We start from the raw sequence: 23,356 nt of genomic DNA, 5'->3' as shown, positions 1-23,356 counted from the left end.
AAGTATATGTATGCAATGAATATAACGTTAAACATTCAGTATTAACGCCTGGATAGCTGATGTGCGCAAGCTGATAAACAAAGCACGCTGAGTGGATTGAACGAGCGGCGGCACAGATGCGCGAGCTTGTCGAGTGAATATATCTTTCTCACAGACATCACTGAAAAGTTTGTAGCTCGGTCGGATATGTCAAAAACAAGTAAGTAAAACAATGCACATGTTACTTAACGGTAGGGAGAGAGAGAGAGAGAGAGAGAGCGCACGCACATCTGTTGTGTGATCTTTGATGTTCACTCACTTAGCACACGCATCATTTGGATTAAAACTAAATCTTAAAAATAAGACCATTTATAGGGGCATTCACTATAAACATCATTTATTTTCAACCTTAGGCATACACGACTTACTGCGAAAGTGAATCTAGCAGCCTGTGTGAAATGCGCTAGGTTGTACTATTCTGCATCAGTACAAATACATGCACGCGTTGCGCGTGTTTTGCTTGCTTCATGAGTGTTTTTGCATTATATGAGTGGCTTTGGAATATAAATCCCAGCACGTTTCAGATTAAAAAACGCGACTTCTATTTCTGAAAATATCACAGTTCGGAGATTTATAACGAGTGGTTCCCTGCATTATTACAGCAAAGCGCGCAGTATACATGTATGTGTGCGTTCCTTGCTGGTCCTGTGTAAATATTTTGCAGAATTTCACAAATCCTCCTATTTTAAAAATTATTTAGGCATACAGCTTTGGAGTGTAAGCAAATAAATAGCATTTTTGAGTAAATTTAAATAAGGATTAAGCATAATTTGCACTTTAATTCATAACCAATGTTCCAAAAGCAAGCATATTAGAGACTCTTGATTATTGTTAACACAAATATAATATTGTTTATGAATAGATGCATGTAGTAGGGCTGGGTTTTGACACAAATTTCACGATTCGATTCTCATTCACAAGCTTGCGATTCGATTCGATTCGATTACCAATTCGATTCGATTCTATATCAATTATTTTGGATATATATATATATATATATCAGGTACAGTAGGCTACATGCCAAATTCTCTCAAGGGAAAAAAAATCTAATGCTGTAAAATATACATGAGAGTCAGTTGGTACTAGCTACATTACTATAATATTGAAGGTTAAAACTGATTTGTAGGCTACACTGCTAAAATTACACTTTTTTTTTTCCTTTTTTTAAATAATAAAGTTATTTAAATGTAAACATTTATAATAAACATTTAAATGGTGGCAGTCATAAAACTTGCTGGATCTGTTGAAACATAAATTAAACACTGAAGAACAGTAAAAATAATAAGGAAGATGTTACATGGTGCATATATTTAGCAACATGCCCCTCTTTTCAGCTGACTAATAAGTTTATGGTCACCAAATATGTTTTTCTGAGGTAAATGTGACATTATGTGACATTGTACAAGACGTTATATTGACGTCTTTGCGCGGCTGAAACACTGATTGAGCGATTACATGAGACAGGATATGGATTGTAGAGTTTACTTTTAACTTACCTTTGGATGTTTAGTCCTGTTTATTTTGTGCTGAAACTGGTATTAATGTAGAGGAGATGATCAGTTCACGTGCACCTCGCGCTGCTGCGTCTGTTGATCGAGGTACTACAGCGATCTGTCACTCCACATTAAACAGTGCCAAAACGGCATTTATTGTTTGAATACTGCAATACAATGGACAGAATTTGAAATCTGAGACTTTGTTTCATATTAAAAGTACCAAAGCACAATGCTTATTGCGATATATTGGATGGGAAGTGTCCTTCAATGTTCCGTCCATTAACTGAAAACAGGCTAGATTAATCGATTCTTGGGATTTAAGAATCGATATCGTTCCGTAAAAATGAGAATCGATTAATATGGAGATATTTATATTTTTACGCAGCCCTAGCATGTAGGTAATGCTGTGAGTCTTTGTAGAAACTAGGCTAAAGGTGAACTGCTTGAACTTGCGTGACAGTGCACTCTACTGAGTGAGTTCATTTGCCTCAGATGGGACACGTTCCTCCTGTTGCTGTTATTAATAGGACCAGGAGTGGAAGTGGGCTGACATAAACCCAAAACAGGCCTACAGCTCATTCTGGCTGAAGAACTGAAGAACAGATTCACCTGTTGCTTTCATCTCAGTTAGGAAGAGCATGCTATGGAGAAATTGGTATTTCAGTGTCCTTGTCCTGAAAATGATTGGTTATGGGAAAACAAACATGCTAAAGTGGAATGAAATCAAGCTACAGAACTGAAGAAACTAGACAGAGCGTTTACTCGCCGTCCGTTTTAATCCAGAACAATAAAACTGGACACAACCGTGACTACTGACTTTTTCATCAGTTTTGGAAGTGTTTTCTGCATTTGAATTAAGTGAAGCTTCTGAACCCTTGAACCAAGCTGAATCACAACAAAATAGAGTGTGAGCACTGAATAGATTTTACACAGGAGGAAAACGGATACTTTAAAGACTTTATAGTAGTGCTGGGCGGTATGACCAAAAATTTATATCACGGTATTTTTCAAAATTATACCGGTTCCACGGTACATGACGGTATTTTTTTTTTTCATGCATGACCAGGTGTTAACCATATTTTCTACTGATTGAGAGAGGAAATACTGCAGTATATTGACTTAGAATGCCCTATTTTACTGTCATGATGAGTGAATATTGTCAAAAAATACCACACTAAATAATGACTAAACACGACCGCTTTTAATACATGTTAACCAGGAGTCACTCTCATTTATAATCACGGCATCGTCTGATAAAATCAACATGCATCTACACTAAAGAGCGGTCGGTATACCGCCCAGCACTACTTTATAGCACTTGATGCTACTTGCCCTAATGAGAATTTACCATAGTTCTTGCACAGTATTTATAGCTTATTTGTTATTTAAAGAACATATAATGATGTTACACCTTTAGTTTCACTAAAGCATCAGACGTCTGTCCACAGGAAATCTTATTCTTGTCTGTGAGCTCTGAGAAAGATGCTGTGAAGTTGCTACTAAGCAAAAGTTGCACTGGATTGGATCACATGTCAGTATTCTCAAAGCACGACAGCAGATCTCACGGGAAATCATCACAATACCAGGCTTTGATGCCAACTAACTTTCCTACATAATGATGTGGTTTATCGAGGAGGGGGAGAAGTGAATTGAAAGCATTTCAATTATGTTGCTAGCACTACAGAGGATAAGGACTGTATTTTCGTACTTTGATGTAGCTGAATTCAAAAGCTCTTTCAAAAGACTTTATCTTGTGTCTTTATTAAAACGCTCTGGAGATCATTTGTGTCTCTGTGTTTGATTTTAAAGAGCCCGTGGCTGTGGAACACCCGAGAGTGCTGGTACAACTACCCCTATCAGGTAGATTTATACTGTCTGCTATATCAATAATAATAATAATTATTAAAAGGGTTGTACTGTAATAATCTTTTTTTTTTTCTCTCTCTCTCTCTCTCTTTCTCTCTGAGGGTATGTTTACATGACAACAATGTACTAAAAATGGAAAAGTTGTTCCTTTTGCGTTCTTGAAAAGTTTTGGATACAGACGTCTGCATTCACACGGATCCGCAAAAAAACCCAAACTGTATTATGCACGCCAGGCCAGAAGTTGGCGATGTCACAATGTAGAAAAAGAAACACTACGTGAACATGTAATACGCACGTGCAGGGCATCACCATTTTCACAAATTTATGTTAGTTTATCAACGATAACAGTATTGTTTTCAAAAACTTGCACTTTGAAACACGTTTTCATTTTCATGCTCCCAAAATACTGTTGTGTAAATGCGCATAATTTTTTTCCCCATTTTGAAAACGGTGTCGTGTAAACACCCCCTGAGATCCACCTAAAATATTAGTGAGGCAAACGGTCATAGTTTAGTTTTTCATGGCTATATTTCACCCTCTCTGACACTTAGATCCTTTTTGAAAGCTACTATTTTGCATGGCAATGCATTAACACTAGTCAAACAGAATCAGATAATTCAATTATTACATTTCTAATGCAATTTTCAATATCCTTTTAATTTTTAAAGTCAGGGTTTCCCAAACTAGGGTTCATAGAACTGCATTGGGTCTGTAAGCTGATGAAAAGCTAATAATTACATCATAAAAATATCTAATTAAAGTATAAATAATTAAAAAACACACACACACATGTGTGTATATATATATATATATATATATAACATTTCATTTTAAGTTATTAAATTTTTTCTCAAATAAATAAAAAATACAATAAAAGATTATTTTATTTAGTTTTACTTTATTAGTTTATTTTATTAGTTTACCAGCATGTCATGTGATTAATAACCGACATCAGAGAACCATGAACATGTAAATGTTTTGTCAAAATTAAAATATTCCAGGAATAGTTCACCCAAAAATATGAAAATGTACTCATCCTCAGGCCATTCAAGATGTAGATGAGTTTCTTCATGGGAACAGATTTGGAGAAATGTAGCATTCCATCACTTGCTCACCAATGGATCCTCTGCAGTGAATGGGTGCCGTCAGAATGAGAGTCTAAACAGCTGAATGGGTGCCATCAGAATGAGAGTCTAAACAGCTGATAAAAATGTTTTATCAGCTGTTTGGACTCTCATTCTGACAGAGAAAGCAGTATTATAGATAGAGATTTCGCAACAGTTTGAAGTTGAAACGTCTTAATGATGAATTTGTTTCTTACAAACACACAGCTTTTCGCTTCACCAGATGTTAACTGATGGACTGGAGTGATTTACAATAATCCACATCACTCCCGTACTTCTTCCTCCAGTGAAAAAGTCATCTCGTCTGAATCAGCAGAGAAATATGCGCAGATCAAGCACAGTTTACAAGCCAAAACAGTTCAAGTCAGATCTAAACAAATATGTAGGTAGATTTAGATGTGAGAACAACTGAGAGGACTGACTTTTTCACTGGAGGAAGCATTGTTATGGATTATGGACTCATATTTTGGCCAGAAGTGACAGTTTAAAGTTAAAATGCCTTAATTCTTATAAACTTAAAACGTTTACATTTAACTTACATTTTAGGTGAGAGGGGTTCAGCTGCCACAAACGTTTGGGAATCCCTGCTCAAAGTACTCATTAGGGCTGTTGTATACGTGGTTCTGTGTTGTGTTGACTATACTGTGTCTGACTTTTATAGCCGTTAACCGTGGATTTGCATTACTACTAGATGTTAACTGATGGACTGGAGTGATTTACAATAATCCACATCACTCCCGTACTGCTTCCTCCAGTGAAAAAGTCATCTTGTCTGAATCAGCAGAGAAATATGCGCAGATCAAGCACAGTTTACAAGCCAAAACAGTTCAAGTCAGATCTAAACAAATATGTACAGTGGGGCAAAAAAGTATTTAGTCAGCCACCAATTTCACTGGAGGAAGCATTGTTATGGATTATGGACTCATATTTTGGCCAGAAGTGACAGTTTAAAGTTAAAATGCCTTAATTCTTATAAACTTAAAACGTTTACATTTAACTTACATTTTAGGTGAGAGGGGTTCAGCTGCCACAAACGTTTGGGAATCCCTGCTCAAAGTACTCATTAGGGCTGTTGTATACGTGGTTCTGTGTTGTGTTGACTATACTGTGTCTGACTTTTATAGCCGTTAACCGTGGATTTGCATTACTACTACATACTGGAGCTGTCCTTCTATCTGTCGCTGCTCTTCTCGCAATTCACAGACATCAGAAGAAAGGTACGTAACCATGAGTTTACAGCCTCAGATAACAGTTTTTCATCTTCAGAGCATCAGTGTTGGGCTGCTGGCAGCAGTTACTGCACATCTGAACTTGAAAGATAGCTTTGTGGGAGGCTTTGGTCTGGTTAGACGTGTCTGCTACAGCGGTTTGAGTTTCTCACGCTGGGTTTATTAGCAGTGACGTGCGGCGGGTCTCTTGTTTCCTCTGAAATGGTTTTTTGGTTTCAGGGGAACTTCCTTTTAAACGTGTGAATTCTTGACCATTAATAACTGCTGCTACTTAATTTCAGCTGAAGCTTGCAGTGTCTAATATTCATTGTGTTCCGATATTCATGTAAGGTTATGAAAAAATACATATGATCAGTATGCATGATTTTCATTTATATGCAAGATTGAGGTGAGTTTCTTTATGAATGCGTTGTCATGAGCATAAATTGCGGTTTTTAAATTAGCATTTGGAAGATACTGTAAGTAAATGGGTGTCCCACAGATTATGCCGATTTAGGTTGTGTAATATAAATCGTTGCACATTTATTTTTAGCTTTGGCATTTTGATCATACAGGAGCAAGTAAGTGTGAATATTGTTAAAAATATAGGTCTACTTTAGTGGTATACTGTAAATAAATAAAAAAGTTCAATAAATACACAATAAATAAAAAAGTTAAAAAGCAATAATGCATTAAATTGCTTTTGACGTTTCTATTCATCAAAGAATCCTGAAGAAAACAAATTCCACAAAAATATGAATCAACATGGATTATAAGAAATGTTTCTTGAGCATCAAATCAGCATATTAGAATGATTTCTGAAGGATCATGTGACACTAGACTGGAGTAATGATTATTAATATTTAAAACAGTTGAGTACATTTTCACCAGGATTCTTTGATAAATAGAAAGATCCAAAGATCAGCATTTATCTGAAATAAATGGGGGTGGGGGTAATTATAGAAATTAATACTTTTATTTTGCAAGGATGCTTTAAATTGATCAAAAGTGATGCTAAAGACATTTATAATGTTACAAAAGATTTCTATTTCAGATAAATGCTGTTCTTCTGAACCTTCTATTCATCAAAGAAACCTGAAAAAAATTCTACTCAGCTGTTTTCAACATAATAATAATAAAACATGTTTTTTCAGCAGGAAATCAGAATATTAGAATGATTTCTGAAGGATCATGTGACACTGAAGACTGGAGTAATGATGCTGAAAATTCAGCTTTGCTTTGCAAAAATAAGTAAATTGTTAAAATATATTCAAATAGAAAACAGTTATTTTAAATTGTAATAATAGTTGACAGTATTACTGTTTTTTCTGAATTTTTGATCAAATAAATGCAGCCTTGGTGAGCACTAGACACTTCTTTCTGAAACGTATATAAAATCTTACTGATCTCAAACTTTTGAATAAATAAATTCATAAAATAATAGCTAAGTACCTAAAGTCAGGAATCTTTTTTGTGCACATGAACCAAATTATTTTGGGAAACTGTCATACATTTGCATTTAGGATGATTTTATTGCAAAATAACTAATGATTAAAGCTACCTTTTTTTTTTTTTTTTTATCCGCAGTTTTTTCCTAATCAGTTTCAATGAGACATTCTGTCAGTTGCACGGTGTGTGTTTCTTCAGGCCACACTTGGTTGCTCCACTTACTGTCAAATCTTATTGGTCCAAAATCCTAAATCACATAATTCATAATGCTACATTAACATCATTTATCTTCTGTTTGGCTGTGTGCACATAATTTTTGCTTTCAGTGTGAACAGGCAAATTACTTGACGCTGTAACCTTCTCATGCTGCACCTGTCTGAGACACAACGTCAGTCTTAAACAAATGTCATGTAAATGAATGCAAATGTAAACTAAAATCCAGACTGCCCTCAGCGCTCTCAAAAGCTTCATTGAGCTCCACATGCTGTGTAATTGTCCCGTGTTGATTACGGCAGTGTCCTCTCAATGTAAAAGTGCTCTCCTGCAGCTGACATAAGCACTCTCCGTCACAGCCGTATTGGTTTTGTGGCGTAACGCAGGAGATTCTCAGCCTGTGTGTTTGAACAGATGGACAGTTAGCACCTGCAGTCTGTGCTTTCTAGATTTTCTTTCTCTTCTTTCCTTCACAGCCCCTCAGAGCCAGACTCATGCACTCAGCCGCTCTCATTTCTCTGCATGTTTTTCTGTTTTTACACTGTTTGCAAGGCAACACATACTGGTTAGGGTTTGTTGGAAACCGCTAACTCTACATATTAAACTTCTGCAATTAATTTAGTATATATACTGTATATATTTATATATATTTGTATGTATGTACTGTATGTATGTATGTATATATAAAATTGTTAATTACTAAAATCAAAAAACTTCTTACTTAACATAAAAAACATTAACTGATATAAAATAGAATATAAAAAACGTAAACGTTACATATATATGAATACAAAAAATATATATGTATCAAGGTTATTATGGTACTAATGATACATTGGGTAAACAATAATTGATATTAAATCAAATATTTAAAAAACTTACTTATCAACAGTATTATTGTTAAATACTAAAACCATGAATAAATGTCATTACTTGAAACTAAATTGAAAAAAAATGAAACATTTTATTTCAGCTTGGCTATATACATTTCTTATTTCATTTAGTTTAAGTACTACAATTGCTATAATATATATATGTATGTATCTATATATATACAGTATATATATATATATATATGTGTGTGTGTGTGTGTGTGTGTGTGTGTGTGTATGAATGACATAAACACAACAAAATAACTAAAGATTTTTAACTAGTTAAAATGAAAACTAACTATAAATTATTTATAAAGAAATGTATCTAATTTAAATATTAAGAAAAGTAATAAAAGTACTTATATATGTGTGTGTATATATATATATATATATATATATAACATTAATGAGGAAAAAAATTAACTTAAATGATTTTAGCAAATGGCTGCAATTTAACAAAGAGTGAAAAATGTAAGGGGGTCTGAATACTTTCCGTACCCACTGTATATATATATTTTTTTTTATTTATTTTTTTTTTATGTACAGCTGACTGCAAACAAGACATGTTCTGACAGTAAAAAAAAAAAAAACTCAAAACCTACGTACAACCTTAAACTCAAATACTATCTTTTTTTCTGCCTTGCATGCCCTGCTGTTTCCTTCAGGAAATGCAAATCTTGTTTTTCTTTGCTCTCTCCTTTCAGTTTTTCCATGCACGCATTGAGGATGTGCTCTGCCCCATTCCCGCCTCACCAGTCTACACCCTTCTCTTCGTTTGCCATGCTTCCATTCTGTTTTTCACCCCACTGCACTTCCTCCTCATCTTCATCATCAACACCTGGCCTCTTGAGAGCTTTCTTCAACAGAATTCCCTCAGTGAGAATAGAGTGTGAGGACACTGATGGCTCCTTTATCTTGCAGTGTTTAAGCGGTTTAGTTGATTCATGGTTTCTTATGCACACATTAGCAAGTTGTGAATAAAGTTGCTAATATAGTGATATGCTGTAGCTATATGAAATTTATGCAAACCCGAATTAGTCCTTCCTGTTCTGCAGGACATTTTGGACTCTTAAAAACCTGAATATGCTTGTGTTATAATTTAAAAACACTATTTATATAAAAGGGTGTGACAGACTTCCAGAAATATCTTTGGTCAAGCTCAGACACACAAACGTTTTTAATTATAGCTTGATTATTTACACAATGGCAGGAAAATGAATCAAATGACTAACAAGTTGGAAATAAAGAACTATTTTTAGTAATTGATTGCTCAGTCAGGGTTTAGCTGTTAGCGCTTTCATGAGGGAGTCAACTTGAAGCAGTATTCTTTTAGTAAAATTGATATACTGAAAAAAAATCTGTTTTTATTAATCAATAAATATGTATTAATATTAATGTTTTTATTAGTTTAAATTTGTTTTTATTTGAAATGATCGGTGTTCATTTTAATTTGTGAAAGTAATAGTAATTTTGTTGTATGTTTTTGTGTATTGTATGTATGTTTCGTTTGAGTAAAACTATCATCATATCATATGCATATGGAAACTCAAAGGTCCTCATGGCAACCCGTCAAAATAAAAGTTTGATTTGACTTAAAGAAATCGTGACAGAAATACATTACTATATTACTTCCATGTTTTAATTTTAATAGTAAACCCCCTTTGTTTGACAAAAACATAAAAGAGTTTGTTTCATTTTAATTTGATTAAAATATATATTAAAGGGGTCATATGATGCGATTTCAATTTTTCCTTTCTCTTTGGAGTGTTACAAGCTCTTGGTGCATAAAGAAGATCTGTAAAGTTGCAAAGACTAAAGTCTCAAAACCAAAGAGATATTCTTTATAAAAGTTAAGAGTCACACCGCCTAAAACGGCTCGTTGTAACACGCCCCCACATGTCTACGTCACTATGTGGGAAGATTTGCATAACACCACCCAAATGTTCACGCAAAGAAAGAAGGCATAACTTTTATTCTCGCTGTAGTATTATTGTTGTTGACGCTGCAGCCATGTCGTGAAGACGCTGTGTGCTTCGTTGTGAAAGCGAAACTACTTTGTTTGGTCTTCCAAAAGAGGACACGACTACAAATCAGTGGTTAAGTTGTATTTACAACACTGATCCAGAACAGTTTAACCCAAATATAAAGATGTGTGCAGAGAATTTTATGGAGGACTGTTTACTGATCCTGGGAGAGTAACGTTAGACTAAAATGCCGGCAGTTCTGACTCACAGTCTGTAAGTACGTTTTCATTTAAAGGATTTGCCACTGATGATTCAAACGCAAATTTTGGGCAGTAGCACTTGTCTCTGATCACAAATGCAGACAGAGTTTTATGTTTACACAGCGCAATGCAATGCAACACAACATGTAAAAAGACATTATAATTATAATCAGTAATTATGTCCCCACTGGATGCAACAAATGCCTCGTTTGTAATGGGTTTTAATGTTTTTGTCTCGTCGCTCCGGCCGGGACACGGCATCACAGTATGGTGAGGGGCGTAACATTTCCGTCTCACGCTTGAGGTATTCGGCCAATCACAACACACTGGATAGCTGGCCAATCACAGCACACCTCGCTTTTTCAGACCGATGAGCTTTGTAAAAATCTACGCATTTCAAAAAGGCAGGGCATAGAGGAGAAACAATAATGTACAGTATGTGGAAAATAATGTTTTTTTTTACTTTAAACCGCATAAACACATTTCATTACACCAAATACACAAAATAATGTTCTTTTTAGCAGCATCATATGACCCCTTTAATGTTTTATGCCTTCATTTGATAACCAGAAAAATTAAAATACACAATAGAATTTCTGAGAGAAAAAAAATCATAGGGCTATTGTAACAATTCTAATAATTTGACATGCTTAAACAGAATTTGGTAACAATAAAACAGAACATGAGAAAAAAAAGGGCTGCCCCCTAATAGTCGACTAACCGTTAGTTGACGAGGAGAGGGTTAGTCGACCAAAATTATTAGTTGCAGAAAAAAAACACATTCCACAAGTGGCGGACAGATCATTAACAGCTGGACTATGTGGTAATTTTAATAAAAAGCCCTACCGATATATTGTATAGCCGATATGAAATCGAGTGTACATCTCGAGGCCCTCTTTCGAATGAGACCACCCCCGTGTCGATAGCCCCCGGGGTTTGGGAGTTATGGGCGGTTAAATTCGCGGTCCGGCGCCGACCGATCTAGCGATCCCGGGGGGCTACCGACACGCGGAGGGTGGCGTTCGAGAGGGCTCCTCGAGCTGAAGGGATCCTTCGAATTTGGTGGAGATCCGCCGAAGCGTTCGCGAGATAGTGACACCAGCCAACACTTTCACTTCAGTAAGGAGGTCTCTTGTTCAGGCAGCAGCATTCAAGCGTTGTCTTAATCGACCGTAAGTGCCCTGCGAAGTGGGGAATATGGGCGCACATATGTATCGATATCGGCTTTTTTTTTTTTACTCCCAAATATCGGTATGGGTCCCAAAAAACCCATATCGGTTGGGCTCTACTAATTATAGTACATCGGACAACCAAGCGTTCATTCCGTTCATTGACCTCAAATGTGGCTTATCATCTGAAACATGTAAGTAGCAGCATCATTACATGGCCGCTCGCACTAACGTTAACCTAGAAAAATGTGTGCTATTCAAGTGTTTGTGCAGAGTGTGGAAGCTGAATAGTAGTGCGCTCACTGCATGACAGTTCACTTGGAGGCGCCGGTGCGATCATTTGCATTTAACTTAAAATAGTCCGTCATTTTTGCTCATACAGAGTAATACATCTTTCGAATTTGAAAAAGGTTTACTTTTATTTCTGTGCACTCACAATAACAACAAAACATTGTGCTTTTGTAAAATAATGAAAGCAAACAGAGTGCACTTTCTGCCATCTAGGTCTCTGAACTTGAGCACGTCAAAAAAAAATTAACCGAAACTGTGCTTGCCTCACAGACATTTATATATATAGAAAGTGAAATGTCTACTTTTTAATGAACCAATTCAAATGGAAAACAATTATTTTTAGATTATGTAATCCATATGAAACGTGCCCATCCACTGTGGAGATGACGAGTCAGTGTCGTCGACTTCATCACTGCCGCCGGAAATTCAATTAGAAAAAATTGAATTTGGAAAAGATAAAGCAGATTTCATAGGGCGCTAAATTATAACCCTGATTTGAAGTTGAAATTTATACTATTTGGAATTTTTATTAAAGTAAATCCGATCTCAAACCACAGTCGATGATTTAAAAATCAAACTTGTGTTAATTTAATGGTGATATTGTGATTTTCTTTTTTTTTTAAGTAATATGATATGGCTTTAATATTTGATCCATGTATTAAAGACATGTATGATGAGGACAGGAAAATGTACTGCATAGTAGGAATGTTTGCCTTGTAGGGTTAAAGTACATAAAATGTTTACACTTTCCATGTGACTTCCTGCAGGACTTTCTTCTGATGTTCCTGCATCATGTGGTCACCATCTGTCTGATCTCCTTCTCATATGTGAATAACATGGCTCGGGTGGGAACGCTGGTCATGTGCCTGCATGATGCTGCCGACGTCCTGCTGGAGGTGATTTCCTATCACAGCCATTAAAACCACAGAAAAGGCACAATTCTGTGAATTATTAATATATATGTCAAACCCTACAGCCACGTTAATGTGATACATAATGTGAAAAAAATTAATAAAAATATTAAAAAATTCTTCTTTTTTTAATTTACAAATGTTGTTACTTATCCATATAATGACTTTGTTTTTGTTTTTATGGTCCATATTATCTGTTCCATTATATTGTACAATCAGGAATCAAGATAGGTGATGCAAGATGTGCTATTTACATGCATTAGATGTCTGTCGTGTTGATATAAATCATGCAGCAAATTGTGTTTGTAGGCTGCTAAAATGGCCAACTATGGCAAATGCCAGAGACTCTGCAACGTCCTGTTCGTAATGTTTGCCCTGGTGTTCATCAGTTCCAGGCTGGGAGTGTATCCTGTATGGTAAGTCAGTCCTTTCCTGTCAGTAACAGCTGATGTGCTGTTAATAATGTTCACGCTGGCGCCTGAACACCTCTGAACCTCTCATTCTCATCTGTATATCTCAAATCTTCTATTTTATCATCTTTACCAGCATTTTCATTTCAGGTTTTGACACCTTCAGTCAATGATGTTGCCAAGTAATAGTTACTATGGCTACAGCAGTAGTGTCGATGAGAATGAGAGAAACAGATGGCCTTGTGCTTTTTACAGCTATAATGGGCATTTAATCACTGAAAGAAATAGCATTGTGCTTTAATAAAACCACTATTTTTTAACTTGATTTCATTAGACCATTTAACATCTCAAATAAACAGGTTTTGGCTAAAAATGGAGCTGCACATTTGTGACAATGTCGATTACCACAAGAAATAACTACAACTAGTGTTGTTATTGTTAACCAAAACAAACTAGTAAAAATTATTTTCTTTATTGAAATTAAGCTGATATAAAATAAATTAGATGAAAACTTAAATATTAGTATTATTGAAAATAAAATACAGTACAATTGAATTTTTTCAAAATTAAATTTTTTTTGTAGTTATTTTTTTTATATGTCTATATAGTTTTAGTCATTTTTATGTCAGTTTTAGTTATTTTGGTACATTAAGGAAAACTAAAATGAGAAATTGTGCCTTGGCAACTAGCTGAAATAAAGTTTTCACTTTATATTCAGTTAACGTTTATTTTATTTCAAGTAACAAAAACTACACTAATAAAATTACAAAAATTAATTACCTGTACTGACGTTTTTATATATCTGTTACTAGGGCAACCAGAACTAGTAACGTCTACTAGTACAGTGGCTGGTGACATGCAGCAAAGACTATGGCAGGGTTTATTTTTAATGTAACACTGATCTCACATGAGGGGTTTGAAGCCATATTTGTTGAATATACTTGTCCTAATGAAATATCATATATTGTTGTAATGAAATGTGTTTGCAGGATTTTAAACAGCACTGTGTTTGAGAGCTGGGAGATTGTTGGGCCGTACCCGTCGTGGTGGGTGTTTAACGTGCTGCTCGTCCTGCTGCAGGCACTGCACACCTTCTGGTCGTACCTCATAGTGCGCATCGCCTGCAGGGCAATCTCCAGAGGAAAGGTGAGGCTTCAGGAAAAACACAACTCTCATTGCTAGCCTAGGGACGCTAATACATCTTGTGCCATTCATTTAGCAAAGCTGTCACACGACAGGTCTCTGACATGTTAATGAGTTTATCAGAAATATTTCAGTTTATCTTTAGCCCTATTCGGACAGTAATTGTTTCTCACGGCGGATGTCTGAAAATAAATTTGAATGGCTCTTCAGTGATAAAACTCATGCGTTTGGATGAAGATTTAGGCCATGTCCACACGTACACGGTATTTTTATAAACAGTTTTTCCTTCTTCCGTTTAAAAAAAAATCTCCGTCCACATGAAAACCGCATGCTATGAAGCACTGTCAAGTGCATGCCAAACCAACTAACGGCGTAGAAAAAGCTGCGGTTTGTGTGGACAGGGCTTTATTCTCAGTGGAGGAGTGAGTTCCAGAGAAAACATGGAAATGCATTTTTCTCTGGTCAAATCACATTTAGCATGACAATGAATTTAATAATCAGAAAATAATATTCTATTTAATTGGTTTATTTATTTAATAATAGGAACTGGATCGACACTCTACGGTTTCAATTGTTTTGTCTTGCATTTTATCTCAAAATGTTGGATGCAGCCTTATTTACATAAAGCAACTATTTGACTATTTGGTCAACTAGTAAAATGATTAGTTGCATAAGGCTCAATTTATATAAATACATACTTTTAAATTTTATTGCACACCTGTTGCTGCCATAAAAATGGCCCAGTTAAAAACCTAGTGATTTTGTCATCTTTTTTTTTCTTTTTCTTCTTAAAGGGGTCATATGATGCAATTTTCAAGTTTTCCTTTCTCTTTGTCAAAACAACGGTGACACGGTGGGTAAGTGACATAACCGGTCTTGCGGCTTAACACCGGTATCACCATCAGCACCGTCTATCGCGGCAAGCCTAGTTACCACATGGCACAGCAGTTACCAAGGATTTACAAAAGATGTAGATTCAAATTAGGGCTGAATGATTAATCGCATTTGCAATAATATCGCGATATGAAAAAAACATGATTTTTTAAAAGAGGTGTGTGATCGATCGGTGTATGACAAAGTACGGCGAGAGAAAGCATAAGGAGACGTCCGCGCTCTCTTATAGCTCTCGCGTTACTTTGATGACACACACCCATCTATCTAAGCAGCGCTGCTTCAAGTCAAACACATCCAAGCAGTCTTCAGAGGAAGCATCAAGTTGGCACGCTACAGTGTTGCCAAGTCCACGGTTTGCCTCCAAAAATGTGATATTTAGCCCCTGGAGTGCAAATCTTACCAGGGGAACCCCTCCAAAAAACGTGTATTTTACCTCCTGGAATGCGGTAAAATAAAGAACCGGTGGACCCCCCTCGAAATGCGATTGGGCTAGTTTTGAGTAGCAATTTCGGCAGGTTTTGTTGTGAAAACCTGGCAACCTTGGCAAGCTACACGCGGAGTAACAGCGTTACGGTGCATTTCATTACTGAAATAATATATACAGTATATTCTTATTTATTTAAAGTCTGTCCAAAGTTAACAGACAGTGTTTAAAAAATGCAATCCACATGTTTACATAGGCCTATATGTTTATTACAGTGACTTTGAATTCCCTAAATACTGAGTGTGGTAAAGCAACAGATTTGTTTTTATATTTCTGCAATCTACTTTAGATTGTGTGATTTGTTACTGACTTTCATATTAATGTTTACACCAGGCTTATTTGTCAGTGCTTTATGTTGTCATAATTATTAGCCTACATGCTTACAAGGCTGGAAGTTCAACAAATCAGTCAATATAGTACTGTGATTGTAGTTGTTAAATAAAAATGTCATTCATATCAATTCATGCATCACCTAATTTCATCGTATCATATAGGCCTGGCCTACAGAAAAGAACATTTATGTTTAGCCTGTCTAATATTGTGTTGGTCATACTATACAGTGATTTATTGTTTGTCTTTGTACTAATAATACAGAACATAGGGAGCTTTAAAAAAAATGCATATTAAATCGCAATGGCAATATTGGTAAATAAAATCGCAATTAGATTATTTTCCAAAATCGTTCAGCCCTAATTCAAATGGCAATTAAATTACAGCACGACCTCAGTGCTTGTCAAAAACAGAAGGTAATTCAGATGGGAATTTTCACACGGGTGGTAGGAAAAACATTCTGGATTTGGACAGCAATACAATCACTATCTAGCTCTTGTTAATGTTGAAATGACCTTACTTCCCCATGAGAAACAATTACTGTCTGAATAGTGCTATTGCTGCATGTATGAAGGGTGTAAACAGTTAACGTAGTCTGAGGGAGTTGAATTTTCTGCTGATTACGTAGCTTTCAAAGTCAGCATGAAATCAAATTGACTATTTTTTACTTTAGTACATGCTCCTGGTCTTATTGTGAATGAACCATTAACTTACTGTATGTTATTGCAAAAAATACATTTTCTTAATCATTCATCAAAATGCAATAAATTGCTTTATAATAAACTGACGTTACCAAGCTGAAGCAGCAAAATTCATATCAGTATTAATAGCTGCAATACTGCAAATAAAACGTCCAATATTGCTTATGTACATACACATGCTTCATACGTGTAATGTGTCTCCATATGGTGTTTCATATCAACAAATCAAACAAACATGAAGTTTGTAAATGTGTGTACATGAGCAACTGAGTATTTTAATAGGAGATAAATACGATGTTAAATAAATGACCTCAGCCTTTAAATGAGGCACTCATGATCCAGTGATTGCAATCAGAAATGTGACCATTGGCAGAGAATCAGAGATTGTTGATATAGAACTCAGATTGTTACACGATTGCTTGATTGATTGCCATCAAACTGGGTTCACTAACTACTTTAACCTGTATTCCTCTGTTTATGTGCTTTTTTCTCTTCTTTGTCTTCATCGCTGCCATCAAAGGCGGGAAAATGGAATCCTTTACATGTAAGTAGGTGATTGAAAAAAAGAGTTTGGTGCAAAATTGCCATTTAATTAGCAGCAAAAAAAACAAAAACACCATTGTCCTGCATTTGACTTCTCAGAGTTATGTTATAGGTCTGTTTCTCAGAAACACTACTGTTCAAAAGTTTGGGGTCAGTAAGATTTTTTTTTTTAAGGATATTAACACTTATTCAGCAAAGATGCATTAAATTGATCCAAAATGACAGTAAAGACATTTATAATGTTACAAAAGATTTCTATTTCATATAAATGCGGTTCATCAAAGAATCCAAAACAATCAGCTTTGCATCACCGGAATCAATTACATTTTAAAATATATTCCGATACAAAACAGTTATTTTAAATTGTAATAATATTTCACTCTATTGCTGTTTCTACTGTATTTTTGATCAAATAAAAGCAGCATTGGTGAGCAGAAGAGACTTCTATCCAAAACATTAACAAGTCTTACTGACCACAAACTGACCTGGGTGGTCAGAAAGCAAAGTCACTTCTAATTGTCAAAATATAGTGCTAGATAATGTATGTACTGTCATCTTAACCGTCTCTCTAATCTTCCTAGGTGTCAAAGGATGACCGCAGTGACATTGAGTCCAGCTCTGATGAAGACGAGGTTCTTCCTCCCTCTCAGAAACATCAGACTAATGGGACCAACGGCACCAACGGCTACCTGTCCTCGTCCCCGTGCCCAGACGAACACTAACCGTTTCACCGGGCCCCAGCTGCATCACTCTCCGTTGTGTCAAATCCTGTATGAACATTACCGGCCCCGTACTGGAACTTCTCAATAATGTGAATGCGGTTCGGTTTCGGTTGCTCGCTTTTCACCATTTCCCCCCCAGATGTTTTGTGTTCCATTCGTTGGCTTTTGTTTTTGTGGTTGTTTATCCTGCGACATTCGTTATCGAAGCACCTTTTAGATTCAATGCGACGCGCTCTTTTCTTTCGAGCAGGTGAATGAATGCGCCGTTCTTTCTTTCATAATCACGTGAGCATGCTGCTGCGGTCATGTATTCTGGCATCATGGGAACAGTAGGTTTCTTGGATTAGTGTTATTTTCTATTGGTTTATTTTTTGTAACTTTAATAAATTTCTGTGCTTTTTTTTTTTTACATATGTTCCACTTTTCCACGACAAGATGTCGGTGCTGGAGCTGGAGCCCAGTCTAGAACTGCTCTGGATGCGTTTTCTTATTTGCCAACTATGGTCCGTCGTTACCGACATAGTTCAATGATTTTGGTGTTTGCTGAATCCATAGTTCCAACAAACATTTGCGAAAATCATCACAAAACTGTGTGCTTGGATCTACAGCTCTCCACCTGTGCTTAGAAGCATTTCCCAGCAAACTAAAATATGAATCTATGAATGTTTTGCCAACATTCCCATTAAAGTTATAAACACTGAATGTTCAAAATGTACCGTTTTTTTTTTTAGTGTTTTAGAAAGTTTTTTCTTGGTTTTGCCAATGTTACTGGAACATTCCATTAGATAATTTTCAAAGATTTTGGGATGTTACTTTTAAATGTACATTTAAAAAACATTAGACGAACATCCAAAAGAGGTTTCCCAAAACATACCATGTGCAAGTACAGTATGTGAATGTCAGGTGCTTGATTTTGTGCATTCCGAAATAAATTGTGATTCAAAACATTTTGAAAAAAATCTTTCTCTCTTTCAGGTCAACTGTTGCTGTGGTTGAGAAACATTTTGAAGGGAATCTTGCAAGTTCGTTGAACAGTTTTAACTGCCTACTCGAATAACACTGACAGTTTAGTTTAATAGTACATACATCAGTGACTTCTCATATCTTTGGCTAACATTCTGGCAAATTTCTCTGGCAAGTTATGAACAAACCTTCTTCCAGTAACATTAATAAAACATTTGTTGTAGTTATCTGGTCTTTAATAATGTTCTCCAAACATTAGTACAAAAATGTTATTTATACCTCAGTCATGGCATGTTTTTTGGCAATGTTTCAGTTGCATATTTGTATAATGTATTTAAATGTTACTACTTCAGAGAACATTCAATGGTAGCATTTCCATAATGTCTGCAAAATGATCAAATGGAATGTTGGCTTATGTTCGTATAACCAAGAAAAAATATTTTTTTTACAACTTTTTTTGTTTGTTTTTAAACTGGAACATTTGTTTGTTTTTAAACTGGAACATTTGTTTGTTTTTAAACTGGACCTTTTGTTTGTTTTTAAACTGGACCTTTTGTTTGTTTTTAAACGGGACCTTTTGAATGTTCTTAGAAAATGTCAAATGTTTTCATAACCTAATGGGTACTTTAGCAAAACGTTCTTAGACCGTTTCAGATTGCTGCTGGTTTCAGATAAGGAACTGATAACATCAAAACTAGATCACTTGCATTATCGTCATCAGAGCAGTCTAAACTGGAAATGCTTGATGCGGTGACTCACATTTGGCTTGCGAACACTGGTTTTATTTTTGTGATTTCGGCCGCTATATTTAAGCACAGTGATGCACTGTGGTTATTTGTAGGAAGGTTATGCAGTAACAATTATCTACATGAATTAAATCGAGAGATTCACAGATCCCCCAGCTGAGCACCAGCGTCATTTTTGTGGAATTGGGGTAACTTTTAAAATGGCAGTCAATCAATTTGCTCAAAATAATCATTTGTTCAAATGAATCCCGATGAACTAGTGGTTTATCACAGATCGCTCACGTTCCTTCGCCAAACATATTTTCACAAGTACAGTATCGTTCAAAAGATTGGGGTTGGTAAGAGATTTCTCTCTCATGCTCACCAAGGTTGCATTTATTTGATCAGTACAAACTGTAATATTGTGAAGTGTTATTGCAGATAAAATAACTGTTTTCCATTGGTATATTTAAAACGTAATTTATTCCTGTGATCAAAGCTTTTTGAATTTTTAGCATCATTCAGCAACATGATCCTTCAGAAATCATTCTAATATGCTGCTCAACAAACATTTCTTATTATTATCAATGTTGAAAACAGTTGTGCTGCTTCATATTTTATTCATTTGTGGAGATACATTTTTTGCAGGATTCTTTGGTGAATAGAAAGTTCAAAAGAACTGCATTTATTTGATACAGCAATATATTGTAACATTATAAATGTCTTTATCACTTTTGATCAATTGAATGCATCCTTGCTGAATAGAAGTATTAATTTCTTTCAAAATAAAAGTCTAGTGTAAAATGAATCAGTGTTTCAGGTGCTGAAAAGAAAAGGGACACTTATTGTGTAGTTCATCGAGAAATCTTGCCTGACTTTGAAAATAAAAACATGTTGGATTCTGCTTCTTTTAAGGAAACTGTTTTAGTAGGAAACTTGCACCTTTTGGAAAGTGTTTGTTTTTTCCAGGATTTTTTATTTTTTTTTTCATTTGAACGAAATAGTGAAATTAGGCTATTTATCAAGTGATTACTGATTAATACCATCGATTCAGCAGGTATAAAGAATCTAATGTCCCATGATTATATATGATAATCATTTCTCAATGAGTCCCAGTCATATTTCCAAATAGGTTTGGCTTTGTCATTGTGCACACACTTCAGAAACAAGGTACATATGAGATTATGAAATATATCAAACTAAATCACTCTGTTTGAATGAACATACCTACATGCACTTTGATGAATAAGTGGCACTAAACACTGGTTTTATTTATGTTGTCTGTTTGTTTTTTTTTTTTGGTTTTTTCGCTTTTTGTTGTTTAGAATAAAAGATTCTTCCGGTTTTCCTCATGCATTTGATCATCATTCAGCTGAGCTTTATTTAAAGCTTTTGATTCGAGGGTTTTGATGCTGTTTCTTTCAGTGTTGGGAAGGTTGCTGCTGCTGTCTGTTTTGAGCTGGAGAAGCGCTACAGCTAATTAGCCGTTGTCTTATTTGCACTGCAGACAGGTTGCTGTGTTATGTGGTTTACATTTGATGTCAAAAAGGCGAAGAATTAAAAAAAAAAAGACAACTGTATTCTCTGCCTTTGCTGGAAAACTGATTAGCAACGGTACTGATGAATTATGTTGCCATGTATTTTAATAAACACAACAGACCAAAACCTTTCTGGCTGTTTTTGTTGTTTGGGCTGCGTCTGTCTGTCTAATTATATAATTCAAGACTAGATGTGAGGGATATTGTTATTTTATGTTATTTTGAAGCAGTTTTCTCTAATATGGCTCTGTTGCAGCCTGCGTTCATCTTTCCAGCAGGTTGAAAGGGGGGAAATAAAATGAAAAGAGGATCACTAATAAGAAACTGTTTTTCTTAAAGGTGTTGCGCGGATACAGCACCTCTAAAGAGCTCCAAACTAATAATGAAAACTTATAACTAAAAACAACAGACACAGAAGATTACATTATATATTTTGAGAGAGATTTGACCATCTTGGAGTCAATCCTTCAAATGCTCCAGTAGCGAACAGGGGTTTTCAACCTTTTAGGACATGCTAATTTAGTAGTTAGATTGTCTAATTTCACTCGCGCCCCCCCAACATCCAACACCCCCACCGACGTCGGTGGTTCCCTAGGGCGGGTTCCCTCTGCATGGTTGCGGCAGAGTCCCCATTCGGACCCTGGAAGTCCGAGGTGAGGCGGACAAAACCTAAGTGGGTGAGGGGTGACCAGTGGACAGATAGGGGGGCTGAAACCCACCTAGAAAGGGTTTAGAACCACCCCTGGTATAGCGTGCGTAATTATACTGTATTCGGACCCTGGAAGTCCGAGGTGAGGCGGACAAAACCTAAGTGGGTGAGGGGTGACCAGTGGACAGATAGGGGGGCTGAAACCCACCTAAAAAGGGTTTAGAACCACCCCTGGTATAGCATGCGTAATTATACTGAAACATAAATATATAACCAGTTTACCTGATTCAATGTGATGGCTGAGCCTGTTTCTGAGATAACATGCCAATCCGTGGTTGGATTTCCGACACGGCTAATCGTAAATAATCTTACACTGTCAATAAGCGTGACCAGGGTTGCCAGGTTTTCACAACAAAACCTGCCTAACTGCTACTCAACTAGCCCAAAACTACAAAACGCGGCAAGTTTTAAAGTAGCACAATTCCGCGGGAAAATTGCGGACTTGGCAACACTGAGCATGACTGATACTCGAGCCAACTCTGCTCTAACTGTCGACTAACAGTGGGAGTCAGATTGCCCCCTAGTGGATGGCTAAAGATTTGTTAACTCATATTCATAAATTCTCAAGGGAACATCTCTGAATTAACTGATGCTTGCGCCCCCCTTGACAGGTTGAAAACCCCTGCTCTAGAACAGCAGCTATGATCGATCTGAATTTGAGCGTTCTGATAGGTGCAGGAGGATGGGTGGGCGGAGACTAGAACAATCATTCAATAAGAAACACACCCTCCCTTCATCGCTCCGCCCTCAAATTGACGAACACGCTAATATAGGGTTGTTCGATTATGAATCGACTCCAATTCCGACTCTCGCCGATGGAATCGACTCCTGTAATCGACTCTTCAACTGACCCTCTAAGGAAATGTCCTTAGAGGGTCAGCAATTACAAGATTGCAGGCAGTCGTTATATTACACATGAAATGTAGGCCATTTTCCCCCAAAATGAAGCCTTACATTAAAAATAAATTTTTGAGATGACATTACCTTGAAATGATGAGTAGGCCTATCACCACCATCATTTCATAGTTGTTGCTGCTAATACATGTAATTTTAAAGAGGGAAAAGTCACGAGAAGGAGCATTCGCACTATATAAGGATTAGAATGAGTGAGCGATTTCAGACACGACAACAAGAGTCGATCCAGACACTACGGTTATTCAAGAGTCGAGGACTCCCCATCAATTCGCAAATGCCACACAGTTTGCATAATCAGCCCAAGACGCTTCTCTAATCAGCTCGAGCTCCCTATGTAACACGATAGACCAAGTAACAAATCCATTACAAATGGGACGAGATTAATGGATTATGGCGATCACTAAAAGCAGAACCGAA

At 36.1% G+C, this 23,356-nt stretch overlaps 1 protein-coding gene across 2 annotated transcripts in view; it reads left to right on the top strand.

The window, feature by feature from the left end:
* The window catches only part of LOC107564136 (ceramide synthase 6-like), a 43,797-nt gene extending 25,323 nt beyond the window's left edge, over positions 1-18,474 (top strand). Inside the window, exons 5-11 of one of the 2 annotated variants that reach the window (XM_016249145.1) lie at positions 3,345-3,395; positions 5,650-5,742; positions 12,719-12,847; positions 13,172-13,278; positions 14,262-14,418; positions 17,345-17,368; positions 17,949-18,474. In XM_016249145.1, coding sequence (XP_016104631.1) covers positions 3,345-3,395; positions 5,650-5,742; positions 12,719-12,847; positions 13,172-13,278; positions 14,262-14,418; positions 17,345-17,368; positions 17,949-18,089 — 702 coding nt within the window. In that variant the 3' untranslated portion in view covers positions 18,090-18,474. The remainder of the gene's footprint in view (positions 1-3,344; positions 3,396-5,649; positions 5,743-12,718; positions 12,848-13,171; positions 13,279-14,261; positions 14,419-17,344; positions 17,369-17,948) is intronic. The other variant, XM_016249147.1, reaches the window with a different exon arrangement.
* The last annotated feature ends 4,882 nt before the right edge of the window (positions 18,475-23,356 follow it).

The sequence above is a fragment of the Sinocyclocheilus grahami genome, unplaced genomic scaffold, assembly GCF_001515645.1.
Source record: "Sinocyclocheilus grahami isolate Dianchi unplaced genomic scaffold, SAMN03320097.WGS_v1.1 scaffold913.1, whole genome shotgun sequence".
In the NCBI taxonomy this organism is placed as follows: Eukaryota; Metazoa; Chordata; class Actinopteri; order Cypriniformes; family Cyprinidae; genus Sinocyclocheilus; species Sinocyclocheilus grahami.
This window is presented reverse-complemented; position numbering and strand designations above follow the sequence as displayed.